This window comes from Dromaius novaehollandiae, chromosome 7, assembly GCF_036370855.1.
Source record: "Dromaius novaehollandiae isolate bDroNov1 chromosome 7, bDroNov1.hap1, whole genome shotgun sequence".
Lineage (NCBI taxonomy): Eukaryota > Metazoa > Chordata > Aves > Casuariiformes > Dromaiidae > Dromaius > Dromaius novaehollandiae.
In genome coordinates, this window is record NC_088104.1 from 422530 (window position 1) to 442923 (window position 20394).

The window sequence follows — 20394 nt, forward strand, 5'->3', positions numbered from 1 at the left end:
AGAAAAAATCAAAAGCAAAAATGTGGGATGGGGAAAAAAAGAGAAAGTACTTCGATAGGCATAATTTGAGTATTTCCATATTTTTAAATTCTGTCTAAGATTTTATATAAGGACTGTACAGATACACAAACAATTTTGAACGTTGCTTGGACATAGAATTTTAGTTTTTAGCTTTATTTGTAAGGTAAGACTTCAATGGAAATAACTTTTAAAGAAAGTCAGTTTCAGTGCAATGATTTCTGGATATTAGAGCTTAAAGGAGGACATTGTATTCAAGCACCTAAATAATTAGATGAAAAAACACATCAAGCATCTTTTAGTCCTTGTATTAAAAGAAGCTTGCAGTGTTTGTGCCTAAGTTATGTGTTGGCTTCCAAAGTAGCAGTGTTGTCAGTCCTTTTTGAAAATTTCCTTTTAGAAATTTAATCCAAGACTCGCTTTTTTTTTTTTAAGCTATGACTTATGAAGGCAAGTCCAAAATGAAGTCTGTGGAATTGCATGTTCATGTTATCTTGCTTCTACGATGACATGTTAAGAGTTCGTTAAAATGCTACACTTCTTTTTCTTCTAATTATTGTTCAATATGATAGCCAGTGCTTTGTACCTCATTTAAATTAACAAGTGTTTTGAATGTTTCTCTGTTCTGATAAATTTTTCTAACCCATGTTAACGAAAGTGAGTGATCGTTACATGGGTTTATACAAGCATTTTCAGTGATTAGCCATGCTTTCCAGCTTTTTACACTGGGGGACATTCACCAGTACTATGAAATCATACATACGGTTTGGAAGGCCTAAAGACTAATGCTGGAAGGCATGTAAAAGACAAGCTTTGATAGCACCATAATGATTTGAAAACAACACAGAAAGGAGAGAAACACATAGGAATTTCTGACGCATTAAGCAGTCTTCTAAGACTCTCTGTGTAAGTTGGAATGCCATTGGCATTGCCGCTATTATAAATATTAGGTAACTTTTGTATTTCCATTGTTTAGTTCACTGATGCTTTATATTTTAAGGCATTAGTTAAGTATTTATTCCTTTCTACTTCTTTTGAAAAGCCTTATTATAGTGCATCATGAAGTTCATTAATATTAACAAAGGCATTCAAAGTTACCATTCCTTGTTACTAAGCACCAGTGTTGTAGAAATTGATGCTGGCCTTTGGAGTAATGCTTTCAACCATTTATCTGTGTAGTGGCTAGTAGAATTTGAAAAGCTGTGCTCAAAAATGTTTGAGGGAAACAACAATTTGAGGGAAAATGTCGTTACGCTCCAGTTTGCTTAACAAAGATTTTGCTTCTGTTTGTCCTCTGCTTTATTTCTTCTATTTTTCTGAAGACATACTTAAAAATCAAAGGCTTTCTGTTTTCTTGCCCACATCAGATGATGGCTTAGGTTGCAAATAATAAAATATTTTTTAAAGACCATAATGTGAATGCTTTCATGTGTAATATATTATAAAGCCTCTCCTTTTATGAGTGATGTGGAAGGTTGATTAACATCACAAGCTTGAAGGATCATTGTAAAGGTTTTAACTTGACGTACCTTAAAATTATTTTCAGAGTAAGAATCACCACTATAGTTTGTGTGGGAGAGAAGTGAGCGTTAGTATTTTTAGGCAAAAACACAAAAAGAGTATTATGATGTTTCCTAATTTAACTGTGTTGCAGATGGTGACTTAACATTAAGTTTCAGCAGTTAAGTACAGATACTGGTTGCGGAAGAAGATACATGAGTGAGATTTTTTTTGATGTGATAATTTGCTACTTGAAATTAAAGAAGACATTAGAACCAAGTTCAGCAAACATGGAACCAAAATACAGGTTTTATAAACTGAGGCCGAAAGCATAAGGAAGTACTAGGTATATGCATCACCAGTAATGATTAGTGTCAGTGAAACTAAATGTGAATCCATTCTCGTAAAAATTATGCACCTCAGACTGAAATTTGAAATCAGTTGGAGGTATTTCCTTGCACAGTTTTCCATTATATTGCCCTGTTGTGCTCAGTAAATGAAAAATCCTGATAAATTCTGTGTTCATAATACCTAATATGATGAGATACTGCAATCAGAAGATCATTCATGAAATTATTCAGTATACATGTCAACATAATAGTACCGTTAAGAAAACCTAGAAGAAGAAATAGTGTTAGCAAATAACTCCAAACAATGGTTCTGTATACAAAGTCCAAAAAAGCGTGGTCAGCTTGTGCAGGCCTTTGGTGGTGCAGTGAGTCTGCTGGAAGGTAGGGAGTGAATTGATCTTTCTGATGCTAACTTTTCTAATGTCCTGCTCTTTATATTAAAACATGGCACAAATGAAGTTTTCTTTTTTCTTTCTCTGCTATTGATCTTTTTTCTGTTCTTTCTCTCTGTAAACAACTGTTCTGATTATGTACACTCTTACAGTCTAGTAGTTACCAGATTTTTTTCCTTCCATCCTCATACACATGATATCTCAAAAATTAAACTTTATCTCTGAAACTCTTACAAAATTTCCTCCACCAATGTTACAAAATCTGTGGCCTGGTCATCACTTTGTTTTCTTTTTCTCACCTTGTCCTCCCCTTTGTTCTTGTACAAGTCTTGGTTTGAAAAAATACCCTTCAGCTTTGTTCTGTGCTTTAACATACACTCTACACCTAGTCTGTCTTTTCTTCCTTCACATTTTTCAACATTAAAAAAAAATCACTTGAGTGTTGAAGATTTATACATACTTGGAATTCATGTTAGCTTCATATCTCTTATCTCATTTGCTGTATTTTTCTTGTTTAAAGCTATTCTTAATCACTTGCCAGAGATCAGATAAGATTACTCACAGAGTAAAGGATGACCTGAAGTGAAGTGTGACACTACATGCCCTTCTATTATAATGATTTTGTGGCATATTTTGTGTGGGAAATTGCACCTTTTTAATGGTCAGTGCCAGAGTCAGCAGAGAAGACCTCTGTGGAGGGGCTCATATTACACAGTGGTAATGCTAGACTCCAGATGACACAAACTGCTTCCAGCCTTCCTTTTTTTTAGTGACTTCTGACTGGTAAATGGTAGAAGGAATAATCTCGCTTTAGCTCCAGAGTACATGCAGGCAGCAGTTGTGGAATTTTTGAATGATGCTTTTCTATCGGAAGCTGTTGATTCCAGAAAAAAATGGGCAGACTCAGTTTTTGTAAAGCACTTACTGTTTCTAATACACAAAATGAATACATAAAGTGAAGCGAAAGATGAAAGATTCAAACAGTACCTTCATAAAGTGAAGGTACAGAATATGTGAAAAACCTGTAGTCGTCATCCAGTCCTGTGCAGCTATCTCCCAGATGAATCTGCGTTGGACCGGTGGACGTTCCTCCAACAAGAAAATAGGAAGTTGGCTTGACAGAGCTGGAATATGCAATAAACTTAAAACCCCTCAAGATCGGTTTTGGTGGACCAGTGTTTTTTTGACAAGATTTACACGAAATATGATTATGAATATATTTGTGCATGCAGGTGATGCTTAATTTTTTCTTCATAGTTTATTCAGTTGCCAGTAATTTTGTCACGCTTTTCATAGATTTTCTTGTTTTATCTCTGAACCCATTATATTTTTCAGTGTTTTTAATCCTCTAAATTTTGGAGACCTCTTTCACAGGTCTCATATTTGGGGGAAAAATGTTGAAACTAGAGAAGTATTAATTGGAACATATTTGATCAAAATTTGCAGAAGAAAATGAGTGGATTTTTGTCTTGGGTTAATTTGTCTACTGTCTGTCTCAGCAACTGTCAAGCTTTTAAAAGTAAAATGGAAAAAAACCCTAGAGTTTGCATATATTGCATATATCTTTACACTATTGTGTAAACTAATTGTTATGGCCTATGTATCAATAGTATCTCTTTTGAGAAGAGCTTTATTCTAATCCTGTTCCATTATTTGACTTTTCTGTGTCGTTGAGAATGTAATGGCCTTCATTTTTACATGTATTTTATTTCTCATGAGCATAATTTTATTAGATTTGAATTCTTTCTAGTATTTTGAAGAGGAGATATTGAAGGGAGAGGACTTCTTTGTTGAACATGGAATGGGAGTTTCTGTTACTTTTTCTTCCGAACCAGTAAATCATCTTATTGGCCGATAAAGTACGCTTCTTGGCATGTAACATTATGGACTAAACTAAGTATATTTACTTCCTAGAAAAAAATCCAGCTATGTATTTTATTTTAGACAATTCTTCTTCTGTGCAGCTTATTCCTATGGGTAACATTAGGCCCTTTGCAGACTTTGGATTACTTACAAAAGAAGTATATGATGCTATTCTGATTAATAACTCCGACATGTTATATCCACTCTTTGTTTAGTTCAGTACTGTTCAAGTTGCCACCAGGATTATGCCTATTTCTTAGACCATTGCATTCTGTCTTTGGGAGTTATTTGTGCAAGGATAAGCCTTAATGAAGTTTAATGTGAAAATAAATGTTTTACAAATATTTCACTGTTGCTATGTAGGTGTATGAGCCTGCTCTCTAATAGAGGGAACCCTTATTAAGTTCAGGAAATCTTTTTCAATGCAATTTCTTTTTTATGCATTGAGTGTATTGGATAATTGAAAAGTTCTTTAAAATTTATCTTCTTTGCCATTTTGTCCCTGATCTTGCCTCCGTTTGCTCTAAATATTGTTTCTGATGAGTCAGGCGTCATTAGCATTAGTCATATTTCTAACGGGTCCTGCTTTCCTTTATGTTTCATAGCAGCAGATCAGGTAAGAGGTGTGTGAGGGAAAACCTCTTCACAGCAAGAGCGCCGTGTGGTTGCTCTTCCAGAGCTTGGATCTGCTGGCGCAGACACCAGACTAGAGTTGCACACAATCTAGGAGCAGACGTGACAACAGTTGGTCTTTGGATAGAAAGAATGAATCCATTTTTACAGAACAGGAAAAAGCAGCTTTGCTGAAAGAGGCTTTCCTCTATGCTTTCTAGTAGTTGTTTTGCTGGTTCGAATTGCCTTCTGTGCAGTTCCCTTCTGCAAATAGAAATACTGTATATATGCTGCTTGTTCTGATGGATTCCTGGGAAAGAGGTGAAGAGCACTTTTCTTTCTTTCTATTTTCGTGGAGGGATGAAGCCATGAGGTTTTTGGTTTAAACGAAAATTTTTAAGGTAGAAGGCTCGCAATGGGATAATGGCTGTGGTCAAAGGAAAAACTAACCAACCCCTAAGCACGACAGTCTGATAATGATGATGATGACGGTATGTGCTAGTTTGCATCGTTTACATTTTAAAACTTGTACGTTTATCACAGTGGCATGACCAAAGGCCATGTTCAAAGGTGGAACAGAGTTTATAGAATGTATTTGTTTCTTCATGAGACTGTGCAATGAAAGCGGTTGCTAGAGAGTATTGACTTGGATCAGCACCTGCTATGGAGAGTTTTAAATAATTGTAATTGCTGGACCTGTTGGCACCTTCATTCCTACACAGAAAAGTTTCAGAGCTTTTCACAGGAACCCTGAAGAAAGGCTTAAATTTTTTTGAAGTTCTGTTCAACAAAAATTTGATAGTCACCCAGCAGAGGACAAATCTTGGGACATACTCACTGTAGTCCCTCTTTACAGTCACTTGCCATCTAGCAGAAAAATATCCTGCCCAACCCCTCCTGAACAGTGCCGAGTGAGTAGAGGGGGTTATTTTCCTCCTCTCTTGAAGAAACGTGTTTACTGAAAATTGTGCTGGTGCTGTTTCTGTGTGAGGGTAAAGGGGCAGATTACTGCAGGTGCAACGCTCCTCATAGTGAGAGACTCTTTCCTAATGCGAATGAGATCCCCCCGAGACTCCTAGGGGAACTGTCTGTGGCTTAATAAACCACAGCAAAGAGAGAGTCAAGCTGGCTCGGTTTAGCAGTACCACTTGTATTGGTGATCCATCAGCTGATTAATCCTGTTGAAAAGTACAGTAAATTGGCCTGCCTGGAGCTTCATAGCTAGAGTGCTTCTAGCAGCCTTTGCTTGTTAATTCAGAGCTAGCTTGGGTCTCTACAGTTGTGTAGGCAAAGGATCATAAAAAATGGTTCAGTTTGCAGTGGAGCTCAGGAAGTCCTCTAGGCCAACCTTCTGAGCAAAGCAAGGTCAGCTACGAAGTCGATGTCTTTATTGCATTGGGGTGCTCAGCAGTACGTAGTTGTCTAAACGTGATCTGAAGAATGCTGAAAAAGGGGGATAATCACTTCCCCAGTCCTCCGGCTGTGCTCCTGTTTATACAGCCCAGGATGCGGTTGATCTTTGCTGCCAGGACACACTGCTGGCTCGTGTTCAGCTTGCTGTCTGCCAAAACCTTTAGGACCTTTTCTGCAGAGGTGTTCCCCAGCCAGTCAGTCCTCAGCCTTTATCATTTGCAAAGGGTTAAACCTTCCCAGATGCAGGACCTTGCATTTGTGCTTGTTGAATTTTGTAAGGCTCCTGGCAGCCTGTTCCTGCAGCCTGTCTAGGACCCCCTCATAGCCTTGTCTTTGACTGTATTGACTGTTCCCCCGAATTTATGTTTTCCATAAACTTGATGGGTACTCCATTGCCTCCTCTGGGCTATTGATAAAGATGTTAAACAGGACAGGTCTCAGGATAGGCCCCTGCAGTGCTCCCACTTGTCGCAGGCATCAAGGTAGAGTAGGACCTATTAACCGTTGTCTTCTGAGCCTGATCATCCCACCAGTTTTTTACTCATCTAGTCACCCTATCCAGACTGTAACGTCCTAAATTGGATACAAGAATATTTGTGGAAGACAGTATCAAAAGCCTAGCCACAGTTGAGGTATGTGACATCTCTGCTCTCCTCCTGTCCACAAATCCAGTCGTTTTATCATAGAAAGCAATCAGGTTGTCAGGCATGATTTACTCTTGATAAATTTGTGCTGACTGTTTCTGATCACCTTCTCCTTCATATGCCCAGAAATGTGTTCCTAGAGGGCTCACTGCGTGATTTTCCCAGGGATCAGCGTCAGGCTGGCTGGCCTGTAGTTCCCTTGATTGTCCTTTTGGCCTGTTTTGAAGATTGGTGCAACGTTTGCCTTTCTCCAGTTGTTGGAGACCTCCCCGGTCTTCTCTACCTTTCAAAGACGGTAGAGAGCGGCCTTAGCCTTGCATTGGCTGGTTCTCTCAGCACGTCCTGATCTGGTTAGAAACAGTGGCAGTTAGGTATGTGATGATCATGGAAGTTTTCAACATGCCTACTATATGCAGCAGTGATGGGAAATGCATCATCATGGTACATAGCCATAGTGCCAGAAGTCATATCAGAAAGTTCTTCTGGAAGCTTGTACAGATTACTGGAAAGAAGCTCAAAATGGCCTTTATGCTTACACCTGTAAATAGCAGCAAATACAGAGGAAAAGATGTCAATTATAAGGAACAATTACAGCAGAGAACACTGTCAAGATTTCTGGAGATTAGGAATTTAATTTAGAAGCGTCCTCAAAAAAAACCATAGTCAATGTGAAGAACTTTTTTATTTACTATAAATATTTACTGTATTTTTAGGTGTATGTGTATCTGTCACACATGCATGTAAAATAGCATGTGAGGTGTTAAGGTTCTAAGTACAAGCAAATTGTAAACAATGTGTTCTTATATACATGTGGAAATAGAGAAAGAAGTGGTTGTAGTAGTACAGATTCTTGTTCTTCTCGTGTATTACGCATGGAAAAGTCAGGACAAGTTTTCTTAGCTGCATAGATTTAAAAACAAAACAAAACCAGAACTGGTTCCTGGCTCTTAAGGAGTTGTAACAGACAATATTGACAGATAACAGTTGATACTAAAAAGAGAGGAAGTGGTATGAAAATAAGGTGAAGAACTGTAAAAGGAAGAATTTCCGAAACAAGTAATCTATATGGTTGGAATGGAATTGATTAGTGTGTATTTCTGAAGCATGGCTTTGAAATTAAAAAAAAAAAAATCATTGGGATATTGTGTTGAGTTTTCAGGGAGAAGCGATTCAACAACAGGTTTTTATCAGTCACTGCTTTTGCAGGCTTAATGTGCCTGGAAGATCGTAAGATCACAGGAGCATTCGGGTTGGAAGGGACCTCAGGAGGTGTCTGTCTCGCTCACCTTGCTGCTCCGAGCAGGATCAGTACAGGGTCGCCCAGGCCTTTATCCGATCGGGTCTTGAAAGCCTCTGCGCAGGCTCCCTGGGAACCCTCTTCCCCTGCAGGTAAATCCGCCGGGAGAGAAAAGAACCAAAATACCAAAGCAAACAAATTAATGAGAGGCCTTTATGTAGTCTGGTCAAAAACCAGTTTCTCTGTGTTTTGTCCTGTTTTTTTTCCATCTTTTTAGATTTGTGTATACAAATCCTAAATGTTTTCTGATAGAAATGCGTGCCACGGACCCCTAAGCTTGTTAACACCAGACTTTTGTTTGTTCATTTGTTTTTGTTTTCTGGAGAGGGCTGAGGTCACAGATTGAAGACCTTCTGTGTATATAGCTGTTTGGTTAGGTAGCTCTGTTTTGTTTGCTTTCTTTCTTAAAAGAGGACTATACAGTTGTGTAGACATGTCTCGTGACTCAGTTCCTTGACTGTTTTGTACATCATTACTCAAGTCCAGCTACTTGAAAGATGGCCTCTTGCAAGCAAGTATTTTGAAAAAAGCGTCCTTAGCTGTAAGTTAAAGGCTATCAAATTCCGCCCCCCAAAAGAGTCTTCCAAAAATGGATGCTAAACAAGTATGAGATACATATAAGCTTGTGACTTTAAATGGACTGCTTAAGTCAGTCAAATGTGTCAAAAGTAATATTACTTTCTTGTTCTTTGGTTAAGTATTTTGAGTTCTGAATGAAGTTGTGAACTTCAAAAATCTTCAGAAATTATAGACAAGAGAGCTATGTTTAATGTAGTGTAAATTATATGAAACCTTAGCTAAAAAGATGGAACATAGGATTTTAGGAATATAATAGCAGTTTCACAACTTCTGTAAAGCAAAATTATTGCCTTTCCTAGCAATTACATTTTGTATGTTTGTTACCAGAAATGACTGAATATAGAAATACCAAAGGATACATAATTTGATTGTGGTCTATGAAGTTTCTTTAAATTATTTTCTAAAACTTGCTTACACACGTTTCATTTTAGATGTCAAAAAGACTGAAGAAATTACTGAGTTCTGAGTTCTTCCTTTAAATTTCCAGAACATGTGCAAGATTTTTTGTTACTTTGTCTATTTCCTTATTAGTTTGTATAATGCCTGGTTTGCAGGCCCCTTTTGATCTCTGAAACAGTTGTTTTTATGTATATTAAGAGTAGATACATCAAGTAGTTCTGCTTGTAAACGGATCTTACTCTGTTTCTGAACACAGTATGTTAAGGAAAGAGGCTATTTTCCTCTTCTAACAGAAGTTGCCATGGAGAAAATATATTTTTTTCACTTAAAATATCTTTTATTAAGGTGGTTAATATTTTCAGCTATGTTCAGTGTTGTAGAAATAGAATGGCAATAGTAAAGGATACTACATGTAAAACTTAATGATAGCTTTTAAAATATAAAAGCTTTTTAATGAAGTTTTTTGGTGTTTTTTCTTTTTCTTTTTTTTTTTTAAACTTCAGGTTGGAGTTCACATGATGTAGCGTGTGTTTTGATAGCGCAATTTAAAGTGTTGTTTTTTCCCCTCAGGACATATATTCAGAACAGCTGGGGATCAGCCGTGTAACCTGTCCACTGTGTCGAGTGCCTTCCCAATGGTCAGCCACACAGTCTTTGGTCTGCATGCAGCCAGCTCAGGGCATTCAGAGTTTGGTGGCTTGGGAACACTTGGTGCACCCACTGCCTTAGCAGCACATCCCCAACTAGCAGCTTTTCCAGGTAAACATCTGTTACAAAGAGTATTAAACTTAAGAAGAGAGTTAACTGTCCTCATCCCTTAGGCAAACTTTGATTTTATTTTACATCAACAAGTAGGTGGTTTCAGTTCTCTCAAAACTAGGCTTGGTTTAAATCCAGAACGGTTTTGATGAGAGGAGGGAGATGCATGGTTTCAAATTTTTTGAGTTTCTCAGGGACAGTCTTTCCATAGGGGTCTTCTGAGGACCATTTAAATCCAAATAGTACATAAGTACAATAGTACATATAGTCTTTCCATCACAACATAACATCCTTCTTCATTACATGGATGTGTTGATTGCTTAACCACAATTTTAGAAAGTACTCGACGACTACTAAGATGGCACCTGTTTTCCTTTGTAAATGTGGTTTTTGTCTGATACCCATACTAGTGGAAATTCTATCCAAACTGGGAAAAAAAGTTTCCTTTTACTTCTTTTTTCCGAGCTCGCCCCATGATTGATAGATGAGAAGACTCAAATCGTTTTTCTACATCTGTTGATGATAGACCATGGGAAAAGTCTTAGAAATTCTTGACACACTTTTTAGTGGAGAATCAGGAGTCTAAATGGGTTTGAATGTTGATGAAACAGAAGCCTAAGATACAATTCATGCATGTACATGTACATCTGTACTGTTGTATGGCAGGGCGATAACACATGTAACTTTGCGGGGGGGGGGGGGGGGTGATTTAACCTTGTGAGCGTCAATGTGGAGCTGTGCCTGGACTAAAGACGTGTCGCCTCAGCTCACAGGCAGTCCTGCTGCAGTGCCCCTGTTCTGCTCTCGGAGTGGTGCAGTGCAGGGGACCGTGCTGCACCGCAGGATGTACCCCGGTGAAGAGCTGCTTGTTCTCTGGCCTACGAATAGCAGGTTGTAGGAAAGCAGGGTGGTTCAAATGCGTGGAATTATTATAGAGTTATCATTTGGGTGCTGTTTAGGATTGTCCGGTGTGAGCTATTTGCACTTGTTTTTATTCATAATTAAATGAATGGCAACTTGTAAGTTCGGTTTAATGGATTTTAGTAGTCTCCTGCCCTTTAAAATTTCAACATATTGCAAGAGATAGGTGCATACAAAATAATGCAAGGTGTCAGTTACTGAGCTAGTGCTTTCCTGTGTCTTGCAAACTTTGTAAACTTTACCCATGAGGAAACAAAGCTTTCTGAAATACATTAAATATTGCAGTGCATTCTCCAAAGTGCTTAATAAATAATGATATTTTCTTAATTTATTTTTTCTGTAGCTTGAAAAAAAGTTTTCTTTATGAGGAGGAGAGATTTCTTTCTTAAAGAGAGACACCCCCCCAGTAAAATTGAGGAGGGTGGGATTATGTACTGGTTAAAAACCTAGAGCAAATATTTCAGCAAGTTCTCTTAGCATTTTTTTAAGTTTCGTTTGCTGTGAATGACAGAATGTTTTACTTACTATGCTACAGGAGCAGAAGCAGCACTTTGTTACTAGGTGGATAATGAGGTACTATATACATACCTAGACAAAGCAAAAGCATCTAGAAGATATGCATGTAGAGATGAAGTAAGGAGGGGTAAAATTCTTCAAAATCCAGGCAGTACTGATCCATTGGTATAGTGTATTAATTCACTGATTTTTCTTATACAAAATCATTCTTTCAGTTTTAACAGCCATCCAATAAGTATTAGTGCAGTAAAATAATAAATATTCATTTAAAGCTTTATTCTAAGAAATGGTATTTGTCTATGGCTTCCATTGACTTCAGTCTACTCTGTAAAATAAGCTTCCTTCATTGAGAAAATTTTAATTTCACTGAAGTAGGAATGAAAGAACTGTGTGCATCTGGCAGTGATCTGGCCTTCTGTGATGTTCTTAAATGTTTCAGTGAGCAACCAAGACGCTCCTGTCTGTAATGGTGCTTTTTTGGTTAAGTGAGTAAGCTTGTGTGTTGCATTTTTCATTTGCTGTCTTACTGAAAGACAGTCTTTTCCATACATGCTGATAATACAATACAGAGTTAATTTAGGAAGTTATCTTAGGCTACCTAGCTATTTGTAGTAGTGATCTGTGTTGTTTTTAAAATTTCAGTGTCCATTTACACTGGCAGGTTAAAGTTTGGTTTTATTGGCATTCTTCGAATGTCATTTATATATTAATTCATAGTCTTAATTAGTATGCACAACATCCTTATTGTTCTGTAGCTAATGTTCACTTTCCTTCTTAATGTTTATTTTTATAGGAATATGAAATAAATGCCTTAAAATGTGTTAGACTAAATCTAGCTCAGCCATATAGTATAGTTCTTTTAACCACACAGGTAATGCATAGGTGTAAAACGCAATAGAATTTCTATACTTCTGGCACAGTTCTCATCTTCAGAGTGTACAGAACTTGATAGTTTTCCTTTTAAGAAGTGAAGCATCCCAGTGAGCCAAACCATGGATTTTGTGCATTCTCAGCTAATCACAGAGAAATTATTTAAGGTGCTGCTGCATTGAGTGAATGTCACAACCTTGTGTTTTTTTTCTGGGTTTTTTAAAATCATAATTGTAAATAAGAAGCCCTAAAGAAGCAGTTTTCAAGAGGAGGAATGCAGTCAAAGAATTATAGAAGTCAGGAAAGACTTTTTACCTAGTGCTTCCTGTTAGCTTTGTAGATTGTTCCTACCTATGTAGTTCTGGTGTTTTAATGTTGCATTGTGAAGTTTTCACTATATGACTGGAAAGCATACTTACTAATCTGATCTATCAAACAAAGCAGCACAGTGTTTTAATAACTTTTTTGTATGAATCAACTATACTAAAACATTTACCTTCGCTACCCTTTGAAGACTCACAAAGCTGCATGACCAGTGTAGGACCTGTGTAGTCACCATCTCTTCCAATAGTTTAATTACTTTATCTTCACTTGCTTGACAGATTTAGGTTTAATATAGCTGAAACATGTTTCTAGTCTTTGTCACATTTGCATTTATGTGTTATGTTTCCAATTCTTCTGTTTTTGGTAGTGTGATGTAATGTCTGGTTTGGGAGACATTAGGAAGAGTGCTTTTTTACTGAAAAAATATTGATGAGTTGTTCGTTCGTTCTCTCTCTCTCTCTCTCTCTCTCTCTCTTATTATTTTCAAAATGGGATCTTCTTTTAAGAGTTCTTTTTTCCTTTTAGAAGGATTTGAAAAGATTCCACTTGAATTATACTTCATGTTTTGGTCTCTTGTTAAATAGTAGACATGTTCATTCCAAAATGTTGTTGCCACTGCAGCAGCTATAAAATACGACCCTGGCACTGAAGAAGTTCCTTTGGGTAAATGTGTACACGCTCTTGGGACTCCTATGCAAGCGCAGAATTGTCACCAAGGCGTAGTGCACTGCATCTGCCTCTTACCTGGCTGTGTAGGAGTGCCTTATAAACAAAATATAGATGGCTGGGTCTTGCAGAATCTCAAAAATCTGTATTAGAGGGTTACATAAAAACTCTAAATAGTTGCTGCTGCTGCAAAGAACTTCTGAATTTGAAATTTGTAGGGACCATGTCAGATCACTTCACTTTCTTGGGGGGGAGTGGGAACTAATCACGTAAGATGAAAGTTAGAAACAACAATAGAAAGAATTTGTATAAGTATTAGACTGTTCTTTAAAGGAAATCTTTATTTTCCACTAAGCCACTTGAATTTATATAAATAGCAGCATATCACAATTTAGCCCCATATTTGGTTGTGCAACAACTATTGTAGTAAGGATGTTACAGGAAAAAAAAATGGACAGACTGCATTTTTGAGATCCAGTGTCAAACTCCAGGGTAGAAACCCCTTGGAGCAGGTATAGAGCTACTCAGTGTCTTATGCGAAATGGGTCAGTTCATGGGGAACCACTTCAGATTTGTTTTTGTTGTGGAGACCTTGAGTGTTTCAAGACTGAGATTCAAGAAGTAACTTAAAGCCATTTTGGTTTTCCGTAGTCCTGATTTAGGAAGTCCAGTGAGGTAATAATGAATGTTCAAGAGTGACCTGTGAGTGTTGGTCTTGTTTATAAGATGTGCAGTTTCATTGTGTCATCTGTATTACAGCTTCCTATCTTTTTTTCTTTCCCCCGGAATATGTATAAGTAAAACTGCATTGAAGTCTTTACCAGAACGGGTTAAATGACTTCCGACAAGAATTCCCACAGAGAATCCGTGCAATTTATTATCTTAACTGTTTTAGTAGGAGTTGTATTTTCTTCTTTCTCTCCCTCAGAATTTATAGAAATCTGCTCTAAATTATGTGCAGGAACATGCTTACCGAAATATCTAAATATATGGCTGGAACAACTGAAGATTGTTTTTATTTCCCCTGCGGTACAGAATGGTGGAGAACAGCGGACGTGCACTCTCGCACCGGGGCAGCTTTCTTCCCACCGCTCTTGGGAATTCCGCCGCTGTTCGTGCCTCCTGCTGATGCTGCTGCTTTCCACTCCAGAACTACAGGGAAAAACAATCGAGGCAGTATAGAAAAAGGTAACAGCTGAAGTTGTAGTGTGAATAAATCTGTATTTAACTTGCACGTATGCAGAAAGAAAGAGAATTTAAGCTTTACTTTTCTTTATCATCATTCTTCCTGCTCCTAAACAATTCTTTATGAATTTAGTTTTGTCAGCTGAGCATGAGATACAAATATGGGCTGTCAATATATAACTAAATACCTTTTGTACGAACATTTTTCCCCCCTCGTTACCCTTTGATAGTTTGTCTGGGATTGAGTAGTAAGAACAATTTTTCTCTTAAAGTTTGTGGCTTGATTTTGGAGTCCATGTACTTCCATAGTGAATAGCCTTTCTCTGCATGGAGGAAGCAGGCACCACGTAGTTGTCTGTTGGGTGGGTGAAGGTGTAGAAGGAGGGATGAGGCTACAGGCTTGCAGTAGCATTAGCCCGGTGACATCAGAAAGTTTTCTTGTATTTGAACCGGTCTTTTATGTAGTGGTTTTGCACCTCTTTTGAAGATGTAGTATAAATTCGTTTCATGTACCATCAAAGCTGCTTTTTAAAGTTTTGGTAGCTTTTAGGAACTGATGAGTGTTCCAGAATGAATCTGATAAGGGTTCTGGAATTGTAGAATAGCACATTTGTGTGGTTTTGGGTATCTTCATGAAAGCCATGCTTCTTGCTAGATAATTAAGCAAGCCAGAACTTGGATGTTATTTGAGATGGGATTCCCACAACTTCATTCTCCCCCCCCATTTACATATCCCCACACTCTTTAAATTTCTTAGGCTTTGGGCAGTTTTCTTTGGAGCTGGTTGATACTCCAAATTGGGAGCAAACTGTCCTGTGAGATTTACTGCAATGCATATTTTGGGGGTGTGTGGGTGTGTGGTGGTGTATGTATATTTTTTTTCAGCATATCATTTTCTGCCCTGGTTAAACTCTGAGATAGCTTGTGTTTGAAAACAGACAAGTTCAGATTTTGTTTTTTCTTTCTTTACAGAGTTAAAATATTTATCCTTTAAATTATGGGCGCTCCACACTTTGTGATTAAAATAAGTCCATGAACAATTCATAGTGATTCTTGAATAGCAATATATTTTTTTTATTTGAGTCTATGATGGGAGTAAGCCATAGTTGTCTGACATCTTGCTATGGTTTTGTGCAAGCTAGGTTAGTGTTACTAGAACATCTCAGAGAAAGTGTCTCTTACTTTAGAGTTTGTAAATGTCACTTTTTAAAATCTGTCTTCTCAAGGTGTAAATGGATCATTGAATGGGAACAGTGCCACTGCAGTATCTGGTATCAGCACATCTGTACTGTCAACTAGCATTGCCACATCTGCAGGACAAGTGAAAGCTATAACCTCAGGAGCAGGAGGCCGCAAATATAACCAGGAGCAAAGTAAAAACCAGCTTTTGGATGCCAGAGCTGACAAGATCAAAGATAAGGTAAATAAACTTAGTGTTCCAACCAAAAAATTAAGACAGCAGGTATTCTGTACATGCAGTAGCTTTTTTTTTCCCATTGATTATGTTTATGAGCCAGAAGCTACCATTAACACTAATTACACTAGATAACAGCTGTACTGGATAACATATGAGGGAATTTATGATATCAAATTTCAGAAGTAAATAAGATGTTTAGCCCTTAAAAATACTTCCGGGAGTCATTTCGCATTTATTAAGAAGTAAGTATTATTAATGGCCCTGATTCAGCGAAAAACTTAACCACTTGTGAAATACTGAGGACATGAGTAGTCTCATTGAGTTGGTAAAGCTGCTTATGTACTGAGCCACACAGTGCTTGAAAACTTTGCTACTTTTGGAACTAAAATTAGTTATGTCCAAACACAGGAGACTGGATACCAGAAATTGATTACTGTCAGATTAGAAGCTAAGGAAGTTATTCCATACTAGTAGCCATCTAGGATAAAATGCTGTATTTTATGATATTTATTTTCAATTTTATTCTGTGAGTGAATCAGGCCTTTGGCTTCCTTCCTCTTTTCCATCATGGCATTATGTACAACCCCCAAATCCAGATGTTCCTAAGTGCGATACAGGCATTTTCAAAGCATGGTGGATGTTTGCATCCAGCTAGCTGCATAAAAATAACTGTTAACTCTAAAATGGTTAATTACATTTTTCTAGCGATAGACTTGTTAGTATATTGACAATAGGGAAATTATTAACATACAAAAGAACGGTTTCCCTGAAAAAGGTCTTCATATGTGCAAGTAACTTTCAAAGGTGTGAAGATAGCTGGAGGTGTTTAAGAAAATATTCTTTCTTTTTTTTTTTCTTTTTTTTTTTTTTGAATGTTATAAATAGCCATTTGTTTTCTGAAGCTCTTCTTTGTATCCTGGAGATCTAAGTGCAAAACCCAGCTTTGCTTCTATGATGCAGAAATAAAGCCTTTCCCAGATGATGTCGGTGCCAGCACTTGTAGGACTCTGTTGGATGTGTGTGTTTGTTACTGCAGTTATGCAGAATACCAAATAAATTACCATCCTTAAGTATCTCCAAATCCATTCCCAGAAGTTTTTATCTTAAGTAAATTAATGAGAAAACTCTTCTCTGTTAATGTTTTTATCATTTGTCTTATTAAAAAGATTGAGCTGGCTTAGTTACTTCTTACTATGTGTGTCATTGAAATTTTCAACTCTTACTGTTTTCAGATTTCAGTCTGGATGCTTGTCATGTCTCTCTTTTGCTTTGTATCACCTTTGTTCTTTAAGTACTAGTTCTATATCCTTGCTACATTTTCTTTTGAAACAGGTGCTGGCCGCAAACTCCAGTTTCAGTTTGCTAAATACTGACTGGCTGTAGAAGGAGGAACTACGCATTCAGTTAGCATACCTCCTTTCTTAAATTTGTTTGTTGTTGTATGTTAACTGTTACATCTAAAGCTTTTTATCTAATGTTGATAAATTTCAGGTTGTCTAAAGTTTTGTTTCCTAAGCTTTTTGAAGTAATTTTTTTTAATACTAGATGGGATTTGTGTTGTTCCTGGTCTTACTCAAATAAAATGTCTCGACTCTCTAGTCGTTTCTCTGTTCTGTCCCTCTTAGCCTTACCTACCTGAAATTTCTTTTCCTCGGAAACATTTTGATGTGATCAGTATCACTCAATGGAAGATTTGAACAACCTCTCCAATCAAAACATAACAGAATGCTCAAAATCCTCCTCCTCTCCCGAACTTTTTGCATTTAGCCCTGTTATCACTGTGTTTCTGAGCGTGCTGGTCTTCCTTACTCCTCCTGCACAGACTTGGTCATGCAGTCTTCACTCCTTTCAGTTTGTTGAAAGTGTTCAAAAGACCAAGTTTTGGAGAGACCCATTCTGTCATGACCAAATTTTGTAAAAGCCATTTCTGTTAACCTTATTGTTTGTATGTGATTAACTGGGTGTCCTCAAGTAATATATACATATAAGATTAGTGATTGTCGTTGTCATTTTAAAGAAAGGCTCAGAGGTTAATAAACTTAACCAAAATTAACTATATAAGAGAATACGGGATTGAAGCAGAATTATGAGAGTTATTTTTAGGCATTTTGAACGTATTTGGAGAAGATGATGTGCCAAAACAAGGACTGGATCAAAAGATTTGATTAAAAAAAAAAATCAGTACGGAGTTCAGTCCTTTTGTTGCAGTAGGTTAGAATAAGGCCAGAACTGGAACTGAGCCACTCTACAGGCAGTCGATTAATCAGGAGGCAGTAGAAGGATGGAATATTTCATGGTGGGAGATTTTGCCAATATAATCTTAGATTTTCAGAATGGCCTACACATTGGGGTACTCTTTGAAATTTGCATGGTGCCTTTAATAGAGAAATGAATTAGATTCCACAGGATAATCAATTTATCTCTGTTTATGAAATAACAAATACAAGGTGTTTCTTTATTGATGCTTATGTATATTTGTATTAAACTAATACAAAACATTTTTAAGGGGAACTGCTTGAATAATATTCTTAGACATTATACATGAATATGTTGCCATCTTAGCAAAAGCAGATGAGTAAACACAAATTGGGACAATAATTGAAGCGAGAGAAGGGCTAGAACTTCTCAGGTAAAGATTTAGTTGTCTTCAGTATTTTACTGCTCCCACAAATGATGTTCTATTCTTAAAATTCAAAGGATGACAACACTTGCCTCTCTTTTTTAATGGTTTTTCTCTCCATAGGAGATTTTACTGAATAGTTCATTTTGAAACAATTTAGTTCTTTATACCTCTCCAAATGTTCTTTTCTTTGGGGTTTTAATTTTTAGTATTCCTCCTCTAATTTCTTCAATCGTATTCTTAGCTGTAATTTTCTGTGGGAGTTGATGTTTTATTTGAAGCATGTCAGTTTTCTTGGATAATATGTTTTCTAAGCTTTCTTTCTGAACCAAACTGAAGTCGTAAACTGCTGACTCCCTAACGGCTAAAAGGAGGTCACGACATACGCGTACCCTCCTCAGATCCATCCTGCTCCCCAGAAGAGTTTGGTCCATTTCCTTTGGGTTGTATCCAGCCGCCTGTCATCCGGGTCCTGCGGTTGGCGGCTGCGCTGTGTCGGCTGTTTCGCTCTGCCTTCGCGTTGTTCACGTAATCCCGAGGCCCCCGGGAGCGCGGGAAGGAAGATACCGCTGCAGGCCGGCCCAGGCTCCGTGTGCACGTTTCTGTTTGCCGACTGCAATTGCTCTAACTCTGCCTTTTCTTCCATTCCTGTCATCCCTGTAGGCAGCCATCCTAACAGCCCTTTGATAGTCTTTTCATCACCAGCTTATCAGGTTTTAAAAAAAATCTTCTCTGCCTGTGTTGTAACTAAGGACTTAGTTCTGGCTGTTTGAAGGAACACCATACGTAAGCTGTTAGTGACTATTTACTCTTCAGGTTTGGGCTCTCATCCCATCTAAACCTCTAATTAATTATTCTAGGCAAACACTGAGAAACTATATATATGAATATTCATAACCAAATGAGTATTATAAGAAACTAACAATTAATAGTATTTGTTAAAAGTGAACATGAAATTTGTGTTTTGTTTTATTCTTCATACTGGTCTGTGCTCTTAGATTTTTAAAAGCTGCTTACATCCTTCTGAAGGTTCTCGTCATCTTTGTCCTGTTTGGTCTCTTATACATGTAAGTAAATAAAGGGAAATGACAGAGCTGCCACCAAGCTAACAGTTTTTACAGCTGATGAAAATGTCAGGAGTGAGTTAGTGCAATGTTTTCTTCCTGAGGAATTCTAGTTCCATTGCCCTACTATTTTAGGGATTCCTAAAGCGCAATCTGAGTCGCTTCTAGTGTATGTTTTTTTTCTCTTTTCTTCCCCCGACCTGCGGTGTGTGAGAGAGAGTTCTGAGCAGCAGCTGTGTGACAGAACCGTCCGGTCGTCAAAGCTGTAGTTTGTAGAAGGTCTCATCCAGTTGCTTGGGCCTTGGGTGTGTTTTTGATCTTTCAGAGTACTGTTCATATCAGGCAATGATAAACCAGGATCCCTCTAAAACGTGATTTAAAAATTGTGCCTAATCCTCACTCATCATTGTATATCTGAGGCATGTTGCATTACATCTGTTGAGCGTAAGTTGGGCTCTTAACCCTACTCACATCCTTCATGTCTAATACCTTTTGGCAATTATTATCTTGCATTTCCTTCGTAAATATCAGTACTTTGAAATCACGGCTGAAATCTCTTTATACCGTCACTCTAGTCGCTCTCTTACGGGGTTCTCCCATTGAGTGATTAGGAAGGGCTGCTTTTTTGGTACTCTTCCTCAGTCTAGATAACAATGGACATTTTCCATCAGCATAACCATCTAGCAGATTTTCTAGTGTCTGTAGACTAGATCACAGAAGAGCCGAGGTTGGGAGGGACCTCTGGAGACTGCTTAGTGCAGCCTCCCTGCTCAGGCAGGGTCAGCCACAGAAGGCAGCTCAGGACTGCGTCCAGCCAGGTTTTGAGTACGTGCGAGGATGGAGCTTCCGGAATTTCTCTGGGCAACCTTTCCAGGGACTCAACCACTCTAACAGTACAAAAGTGTTTTGTGTGTTCTGATGGAGTTTCCTGTGTGTGTTTGTTCCTGGTGCCCCTTGTCCTGTCACTGGCACCGCTGAGAACAGT

The 20394-nt window shown here is 37.8% G+C and overlaps 1 protein-coding gene across 7 annotated transcripts in view; it reads left to right on the plus strand.

Annotated features, from left to right (window-relative positions):
* BAZ2B (bromodomain adjacent to zinc finger domain 2B) overlaps window positions 1-20394 on the plus strand; it is a 159818-nt gene that overhangs the window by 77921 nt on the left and 61503 nt on the right. For 5 of the 7 annotated variants that reach the window (XM_064514492.1, XM_064514491.1, XM_064514488.1 and 2 more), the window contains 3 exons: window positions 9638-9826; window positions 14159-14311; window positions 15535-15728. In XM_064514492.1, coding sequence (XP_064370562.1) covers window positions 9638-9826; window positions 14159-14311; window positions 15535-15728 — 536 coding nt within the window. The remainder of the gene's footprint in view (window positions 1-9637; window positions 9827-14158; window positions 14312-15534; window positions 15729-20394) is intronic. The other 2 variants (XM_064514489.1, XM_064514490.1) reach the window with 1 other exon arrangement.